This window comes from Pongo pygmaeus, chromosome 2 (assembly GCF_028885625.2).
Source record: "Pongo pygmaeus isolate AG05252 chromosome 2, NHGRI_mPonPyg2-v2.0_pri, whole genome shotgun sequence".
Lineage (NCBI taxonomy): Eukaryota > Metazoa > Chordata > Mammalia > Primates > Hominidae > Pongo > Pongo pygmaeus.
This window is the reverse complement of record NC_085930.1, coordinates 107,886,571-107,895,979: the sequence shown is the minus strand read 5'-3', so window position 1 is coordinate 107,895,979 and position 9,409 is coordinate 107,886,571. Positions and strand designations below refer to the sequence as shown.

Below are 9,409 nucleotides of genomic sequence, written 5' to 3'. Positions count from 1 at the left end.
GTGTAAATCTGTTATTTTTTTCTTCCCCTGACTGAAGTAGGGCAGAAAATCGGCTTAGTTAATTCTCTACCCCAGCTTTTCTACCTATAAGGTGGCATAAGTTAATTTTTCCATGTAACTCATACAAAAATCAAATACAATAGTTTACACACTCCCCCCTCTGAGGTCACATTCAAACCTAATGTGGTTCTGCACGGCCCTGGCCAAAAAGAGACGCTGAGATGGGCAAGACTGCCTGGGACACTCTCAAAAGGAGTGGCAAGATTCTGCAGCAATTCCAGGGGGCTCACATTCTGTTTTAAATCCGGCCACTTAGAAATTTTTTTTCTAACTTTTCTTGTGGACTCTATCTCTCATCTTTCCATGACAGACTTCATCTACTGCATTGGTGCGGTCTCACGGGTTACATGAAGAGGTAAATGCAGAAAAGGGTGACACAAAAAAAGGTTGGATGGATTTGCCCCCCCCCCTTATTTTCCATTTTTTCAAAATTAGCTTGTGTTTCTACATGTGAGAAAATCTTGTGTTGAGAGATGTCTTAAACTGTATCCAGTAAATGACAAAAGCAAAACCAAAAACCAAAAACTGTAGATACACTTGCTTAGAGTTTTATTTACTATGACAATTGCTAAAAAACATTTCCCTACTCAATTTATTGGAGCTAAATCAAGGTTTGCTATGTTTCCAGTAAAAACAGAAAGCTTTCTGGAGTCCATGATCTGGCCATCGTGTCATGGCTACCACTAAGGGTACAGGGATGGAATGTCCCTTTTTCGCTCCAGCTTATTGGAGGGTGGGTGGACAAATGTTGACATGGCCACTTTTGTGCAGTACCTAGGAAATGGCAAAGAACATTTTTTGAGACAGGCTTGATTACTGGCTCAAGAGGATTCTTGAGAAATGTTCTGCTCTTCATGAAATTCACAGAAACGAGACATTTTCATTCTGGAGCACATTATTCTGTAACAGTGGTGCTTCATCTGTTTGAGTTCCATGAGCAAAAACTATTCCGTAGAAGTAACTCTTCCATATAATTGGAAATGCTCAAAAATGCCTTCAAATTTTTAAGTCATTTTATAAAATGTAAATATTCCTCAATGTACCACCCATGTTTTCTCTTTTAAAGGGGGCCTCTCAGATTTGGCTGCACATCGGAATCACCTAGGGAGTTTTTGGGGCTATGGAGGCCCAGGTCTTGCTTCCAGAAGGTCTGATCCGTGGCCCCAGGGTGTGGTGTGGGCATCTGGAGTTTTAAATGCTCCCAGGCGGTTGTAATGGGCTGCAACGTGGGGACACTGAATAAGGTAATGATCTAGGACATTTATCTTTTCACTCCTGAGGCTACCTGGTGTTCAAGGCTTATGCACCCTGACTGATGACTGATCCCAGGTGGCCCCGAGTTGTAAGACGGTAACCATGAGTGGGGGTTGAGAGGAAGGCCAGATCCTCCAGGATTCAGAGCAGACTTGGTGCTGTGTTTGCCATTGTGTGTGCCGGCTCTTCAAGCCTTGACAGCAGGTTTTTTGACATAAAAGAACCTTCTGATAAGAAGATTGAATCCATGGGGTAGATAAGATTGAATCCATGGGGTACATGCTGGTTCATACATTTGAAAGTCAAATGATCTTTTGATAACTGGATAATCAGGTGAAGCTGGAAGTATTGATGAGATGGTTGCTGAAGACAGTAGAAGACCTTTCTAAAGCCTATTTTTGCTATAAGAGAATTTTACAGCATAAAAATAAAAAGACATCTCCGGCCAATGTCCCAAGTGAGTGTTTGTGTCTTCAAAGATATCTGTGCAAATATATCCACAGAAACTCTCCGGAATTCCATGATCTCAAGGAAGCACCGGACGTTAGAGCAGGAAGGGACTCACTCACTTTAGGGGTAACCTTGACCTACTTTATTGCAGTTAAAAAAAGAAAATTTTTTTTGAGAAAAGAAATAAGACACAGAGACAAAGTATAGAGAAAGAACAGTGGGCCCAGGACCGGCGCTCAGCATATGGAGGACCCGCACCGGCGCCGGCCTCTGAGCTCCCTCAGTATTTATTGATCATTATTTTTACTATCTTAGCTAGGGGAGTGTAGCAGGGCAACAGGTGGGGAGAAGGTCAGCAGGGAAACATGTGAGCAAAGGAATCTGTATCATGAATAAGTTCAAGGAAAGGTACTGTGCCCGGATGTGCATGTAGGCTAGATTTACGTTTCTCTTTACCCAAACATCTCAGTGTAGCAAGGAGTAACAGAGCAGTATTGCTGCCAGCATATCTCGCCTCCAGCCACAGGGCGGTTTTCTCCTATCTCAGAATAGAACGAATGGGAATGGTCAGCTTTACACCGAGACATTCCATTACCAGGGACGAGCAGGAGACAGAAGCCTTCCTCTTATCTCAACCACAAAGAGGCCTCCCTCTTTCACTATTCCTCCTCAGCACCGACCCTTTACAGGTGTCGGGCTAGGGGACGGTCAGGTCTTTCCCTTCCCATGAGGCCATATCTCAGGCTGTCTCAGTGGGGGGAAACCTTGGACAATACCCAGGCTTTCTTGGGCAGAGGTCCCTGTGGCTTTCTGCCGTGCATTGTGTCCCTGGTTAATCGAGAATGGAGAATGGCGATGACTTCTACCAAGCATACTGCCTGCAAACATATTGTTAACAAGGCACATCCTGTACAGTCCTAAATCCATTAAACTTTGATTCATTATAGCACATGTTTCTGTGAGCACAGGGTTGGGGCTAAAGTTACAGGTTAACAGCAACTCAAAGCAGAAACAATTTTTCTTAGTACAGATCAAAACGGAGTTTCTTATATCTTCCTTTTCTACATAGACACAGTAACAATCTGATCTTTCTTTTCCCTGCATGGACTAATGCGATATCATAGATATGGTGTGTCTTCAGTTACAAGATGCTCTGTTTGAATTATATACATTTTAGAAAGTGGTATTTGTGTTCTTCATAGAGTTGGCCACGATGTCCAAATGTAATATTAAGCCTAAGGGAAAGTCAGATCCACCTTTTTTTTTTTTTTTTTTGAGTCAGAGTCTTGCTCTGTCACCCAGACTGCAGTGGAGTGGCGTGATCTCGGCTCACTGCAACCGCCACCTCCTAGGTTCAAATGATTCTTCTGCCTCAGCAGCCAGAGTAGCTGGGATTACAGGCCTGTGCCACCACTCCCAGCTAATTTTTTTGTATTTTTAGTAGAAATGGGGTTTCGCCATGTTGGCCAGGCTGGCCTCGAACTCCTGACCTCAAGTGATCCACCCGCCTTGACCCCCAAGGTGCTGGGATTACAGGCGTGAGCCACCAAGCCCAGCTGAGATCCACTTTCATTCTCACCTCACAGTGGCTGCTGACTCCTTTTCCAATGCACCAAGACACCACAGAGGGATGTCTGCACAGACTTCTAATGTGGTTTGGGGTTGCAAACTGTAGTTGGGGTAATTTTTTGTAGAGAGGTCTGGTCCTGGACCCACTGTCAGAGACCTTAGAGAAAGGATCCCTTTGGGGGTCCCAAACAAAGATCTTCTTTCTTTATAACTTGTCATCCTAAGATTTAAAGGGTGGAAGGGGAACACAGAAATTGCATATTCACTACAATTCAAAAAAGAAGAGAATTAATTTTGCACCATTGACATGTCATCTTAGACACTTCAAAACTCCTTAAATGGATCTAAAAATATTTGTCCTCTAATATTTTGGTGTCTCTTTAGCCAAAAACAAAAATTGCTTAAATTTGGTTCCATAAGAATTATAGTCATATTTCAGTTTGCAATGTGCCCTAATTCTAGGACTTTTCTGGAATGAAGGATGCAGTTATCTTTGAGACTGGCTTTCATAGCCCTCCTCCTTCGATGATGAGCAGGCAGGTGACGGGGAGGAACGGCCACCTCGGGAGGGTGTGCGTTCTCCCAAGGGAGTTTTCTTCCTGCACACCTTCCTCATCTTCTTTAGACACTCAGGAAATTGACGGGCTGAGCACTCCCGGCTTAAGCATTTGAAAAAGCAACGGAGGAGTTTCTGCCTGTAAATAGTATCTGTAAAACCGTGAGTGGCTGGGAAGCCCACATCTCAGGCCACGGGGGCTGCGTCTCCCCTCTTGAGGCAGCGCCGAACAAAAGTCCCCAGGGCCGCCAGGGGGATGCACATGGTGGAGGAGGCCACAAGCAGCCCGATGACAGCCAGTGCATAGGCCGGGTAATCTTTGGTCACGAGCTGGCCCTGAAAGGAGAGACTGAGTGTCAGCAGAGAGCACCTGCTGAGAGCACTGCCGCTGGGCCTCAGGGCCCATCTGTGATGGGGAGGCTATGTGATGTGGGCAGAGAGCATGTGGGGCCAGTGTCCTCACTCCTGGGGCCACCGGCTCTGCAATTCACTAGCAAATGTGCCAGAAGCCTAACTGCCCTCACCTTCTTTTTCTTCCATAAACTAGGAATAATAGTAACTATTTGAACCAGTGGGTGTAGAGATATTGTTTGGAGCTACCCATAATGAATAACCATGGTAATAATCAAGCACCTTATGTCTAAGGCAACTTTCAGGGAACCTAAACTGTAGGCGACTACTCTTAGCCCGGAATGCAACTTTCCGTGAAGGTAGCAATGTTCTCTGTCAGTGCTGTCTGCTGTGGTAGGCGCGGAGGAGAGCGCTGCTCAGGAGGCAGGAGCTGGCGCCTTTGCAGTGGGAGTTTTTCTCAGCTTCCAGGGGACAGGTGGATGGGGAAGCTCTGGAGGAGTACCTTCCTCTCGCCCCACTGAAGCACATACCTAAAAGCTCAAAGCCCAGCTCCTCCGTGCTGGACTATTTCTAAAATACCTCAGTGATATTTCCATGTCGTGACAAATAACCTACCCACACCATGGAAATAATTCCCTGGTTTCAGAAAACGAATGGCCCATGCTTTTGAGTGGCCATGGGGGCCCAGTGCCAGCCCTACAGAGACAGCAGATACCTGCGAGGCGTCCCAGGCTTGATACTTCAGGGTGCCCGTGAGGATGTAGTCACTCAGGTAGAAGACAAAGAGGCTGACAATCAGTAGTGGGCTTACGCCAGCCCACATCACCTTCCAGTACCAGCTTACAGCTCGGCCGGTCATGGCCTTAAGGTCACTTTCAAATCTATTTGGAAAACAGGGAGAGAAAGTCTGGATTATCCAGGCTGCGGAGGTCAGGGCATCCAGCTTGCCTGTCCCTATTCACAAAGGAACATTTTGTTCTAGGTGGTAACTGATGTCTGAGCTTGGCCACTGGGCTCCTCTGTGACACCTTCTTGAGAGATGAGTGCTGCGGTGGGGAGGGGAGAAGGGCTGAGGCTGCCCAGGAGGGGTGATGGAGCAAGCAACCCGCAGAGAGTGGACATCAGAAGACGCCTTCCTAATGCCAGCCTTCAGATGAAGGCTGTTGGCATAGCCCAGAGGGCAGCTTCCAGGAATGGTGGGCACAGGCAGCAGGGGATGGACATTTGTCGGGCTGGTCATCAATGACAGGGGCTTCTTGGGCGGCTTTGCCCACCCCCCTACCCAGCCTGCTGCTGTCAATCAGTGACTCCCTTTCCCAGTAGAAACACCACAGAGCAGAATCACTTGGTCCATTGAAACCAGAGCAGGTTTTCTGGGACAGAGGAAGAGCCAACCTCGGACTGAAGGACTGTAGCCCTGGCCTGTTGGAGCTGGTCTAGAGTGGCCAGGGTAGTGAGTCCCAAAGGTGTTGCCCACAGCCACCATCACCATCTCCATCATGCCTGTAGCTCTCTCTTTTCCCTCTTCTTTACTTTTAAACCTACAGTTAGCAGCAGCACAACAGCAGCCAGTTACTCATTGACTTGGCAAACTAAGTACATGTATTTTTGAATACACGTACACAGTATAAAAAGTATCTTTGGCATTTTGGGAGACGTTGGCTCAATGAAACTCCCCATTTCACACAGGAGGAACCAAGGCCCAGGGCTGCGATGCCTTCTTCCTTAGGGCTTGGTAAAGACCAGGCCCAGAACCTGGGTTGGCCTCCCACCTCCAGCCCAGAGCCTTTAAGCCTGCTCCCTACAGCAGGAGAGGCAGCCTTGGCAGGAGGGCTGGGGTGGTGTGGGTGTGACATCACCAGCTGCAGCCACAGCCCCTCCCTCCCTGGGACCTGCTGCATGTCCTGGGTGTCCATGCAAGGCTGTGTGGCGACCACCACCTGCCCTTTGTTGCTGCTGACGTAGTTGGACTCTAGGCTGCAGGCCATGAAGTCTCATGTATGTGACGTGAAAACCTGGGACTTTCAAAATCGGACAGGTGAAAAAGTGTCGGGGGTCCTCTTGTCCCTTCACACCCCCATAACCACCCACTTTCCTGGACGGAGAAAGCTGGGAAGAGCTGTTTGCAGAAAAGCCCCAGGACACTGTTGCTGGGTGGCCACTAGATGGCGGTGTCCCCTGAGCAAGCCAAAGCACTCCCCTCCTGCCACTTAACACGGTCAGTCCACCTACAACATCTCAAAGGCACGTTTGTTTCTGCCTTTGTCTCCCTTCACCAGCCCCTTTTTGATGGACTTGTGCCCCTCACCCATCTAGTGACCTCCAGCGGGCCCTAGGTTCTGTTCCTCTCTCCCAACCTTCTCTTTTTATCCTGAAACACTCACCCTCTCAGTGACCAATCTCTTTCTCCCTCTAGACTGGCATTTCCTAGGTGACCAGGGATTTTCCCAGTTCTAGCACTGAAAGTTCCACGTCCCAGAAAACCCCTCGATCCTGGGGAAACAGGGAGAGTTGGTCCCCCTAACACTGGTGTCCTCAAAATGTTAGTAGCTAAGGGTGGGAGTGGGGTGAGTGGAGGGTGAAAAGGCATTTCTTGACCAAGTAAGTCTGGAAATGCTGCAATTCTAATCCTTTCTTTGGGATCCGCAACTGTCTTTAAGACTCTGAGAAGTCCTAAGGGAAAGACATCAATTTGGCTTTGTTTAACTTATGTCCTGATCTATCATGGGAGATCCCTCAGCATGGCACGGGACCCTGGCCTTCCCAGGGACACAGCAGGGAATGCTGCTTCAGGGATGCCTCCCTCCCCACCCCGAACCAGCATGGAGGATCAAAAAGACTGGGGAAGAGGGCAGAAAACAACATGGCACAGCCTCCTTGCCCAAACCAGCGCCCACTCGAGCAGCGCTGCCCAAACTGTGATGTGCCTCAGGCCCCCTGGACATAGTGTGAAGATGCAGGATCTGATTCAGCAGGACGGGGTGGGCCTGAGCTTCTGCAGTCCCAAGGAGCGCCTTGTTCCTGCTGTTCCCGCTCTAGAGACCACACTTGAGGTAGCAAAGCTCTCTAGGCCAGTGGTTCTCAAAGCGTGGGTGCCAGACTCATCTGGGAACCTGCTAGAAATGTGAATTCTTGGCCCTCCCCCTGGCCTGCCTGATCAGAACCTTGGGGGTGAGTCCCGCAGCTGTGTTTGACCAGCCCAAGGGACTCTGAGGCACACTCGAGTTTGAAGGTTGCTCTAGACTGGTGGCTCTTGCCCCAGCTGCACATTCCATCACCTGGGGAGAATTAAAACATTCCAGTCCCATGCTGTGCACTGGGATTGAGAACCTCACTGACTAAATTTTGAATCTGCCAAATTTTCTAAGGTCTAAGTTATCAACTGGACTTTGGTCAGGGTTCTTGGAAAATACTGATGTTGGCCAATGATCAGAGCATCCAGTGCCTGGAGGCACAATTCCCTGTCCCAGTAAGCTGTGGAGGTCCAGCAGGGTCAACCCTAAAACAGCCTAGGATACAAAGCAAAAGTACAGGGAATAGAGAAAAAGATATTCGCTGAAGCAAACTGAGCATGGAATAGAGGCAGAGCATAAGCTGAGATCTGCGGGCAAAGAACAAATGTTGAGTCATGATGCGAAGCTTAAAGAAGAGGTGAAGATGTACATCAAGAAACAGCTGTTTTCCTTGAGGGGCGTGGCCTCTGTGGCTGTGTTTTCCCTATGCAAATGAGGGTCCTGGGCCTCCTCACCTCCTCAGCCCGTACACATAGCACACGCCAATCGTCTCCACCAGCACGATGAGCAGCAGGGACAGTGTGGCCGCGTAGTCGTTGAATATGTCAAACCAGTAGTTCCCAGCTTCCATGGTGAACACCATGCCAATGGCACAGTTGACAAGGCACACCAGACCTGGGGGCCACAAGACCAGCTGCTTACCTGCCCGAGACCCCCCTACTACTGCTCACCAGTTCTCTACAGGACAGTGGGGCCGTCGGCCCTCAGGCAATTTTGGCTGATTGCTTCATCCACATGGGTTGAAAGAGCTGTCATGGTTTGGACTCTCTGAAGGTGTGTGCCGTGTGTGTGGGGCAGGGGGCACAATGGTGTCCCAAAGCGTGTTGGCAGGGGTCACTGATGTTGACTCACTGAGCTGCCCTGCAGGGGCGGCAGAGCTTAAATCTCAATGAACAAGCAGACATGGTGGGCACTGCCATTCCAGGATCCCGCCCAGGCTGTGGGTCTGCAATTATAACCCCCGCTGTTTATCCCAACAACTCACCCCTGGAGCTCATGAGAAATGAATCAGGGAAGGAGGCTTGAATATGGGGTGGCCCCATGAGGACTTCCTAGAGAGGACTTGCCTCCACCCAGAAGGGGGTGGGGCAGGGAAGAGACAAATGTCCACCCAGATCCTCCCATGTGCCAGGCACTTGCAATGCGTTGGACCCTTAGGCCTCTGAGGCAGGTGTCCAGAGCCCCCTTTCACAGATGGGAAGGCAAGGCTCAGGGATGTCTAAGGCTCCCCCGACGTCCCATAGCACATCCATGGCAGAGTGAGGATTCAGACCCAGGCCCTTTAGCCTCCAGAACCTGGGCCTTCATCCCAGGCCCCTCCAGCTGCCTCCCCTGGGGACCCCATGCGTGTCTGAGCCTAGAGCCCACACCTGCCCTTTCCACTAGCACACCATACACTGCCAGCTACTGAGCCCTCCTGCTATCCCGACGGGGACACACAAGGAGAAAGGGGCCATGTGCTGGCTGAGGGCTACGGGCACACCTAGTGTTAGCTACAAAGACCAGGCCTGAGGAGAGGGTCTAAGTGCTGCAGGACTCTGAAGAGGTGGGGGCAACTCCAACTGGAGTGGTCAGGGCTTGAAGGAGATGGCCTGGGCGCTGGGTTTGATTTGTCCTGCGTGTCGAGGAATGGTGTTTTCAGAGACAGAGTAGTGCAGGCCACAGGGTCCTTGAGGCACTGCCTGGTTGGAGTGGAGCAGATGGGCCAGGGAGTGAAACCATGAGAGATGTAATTGGAAAAGCCAGCTCATTTCCTAAGATCTGAAATGTCCATCAACAGCAGAATGGATAAACTGTGGTATGTCACCTTACAATGGATTATTATATAGGCAGAAAAAGGGGCAGACGATTGCTGCTCGAAACAACATGAGTGGAT

General features: G+C 49.5%; 1 protein-coding gene across 3 annotated transcripts in view; it reads right to left on the bottom strand.

The window, feature by feature from the left end:
• Positions 1-639: 639 nt before the first annotated feature.
• The window catches only part of SLC6A20 (solute carrier family 6 member 20), a 40,961-nt gene continuing 32,191 nt past the window's right edge, over positions 640-9,409 (bottom strand). For all 3 annotated transcript variants that reach the window (XM_063661970.1, XM_054483126.2, XM_054483127.2), the window contains 3 exons: positions 7,989-8,148; positions 4,956-5,121; positions 640-4,225 (listed from right to left, as the gene is read on the bottom strand). In XM_063661970.1, coding sequence (XP_063518040.1) covers positions 4,076-4,225; positions 4,956-5,121; positions 7,989-8,148 — 476 coding nt within the window. In that variant the 3' untranslated portion in view covers positions 640-4,075. The remainder of the gene's footprint in view (positions 4,226-4,955; positions 5,122-7,988; positions 8,149-9,409) is intronic.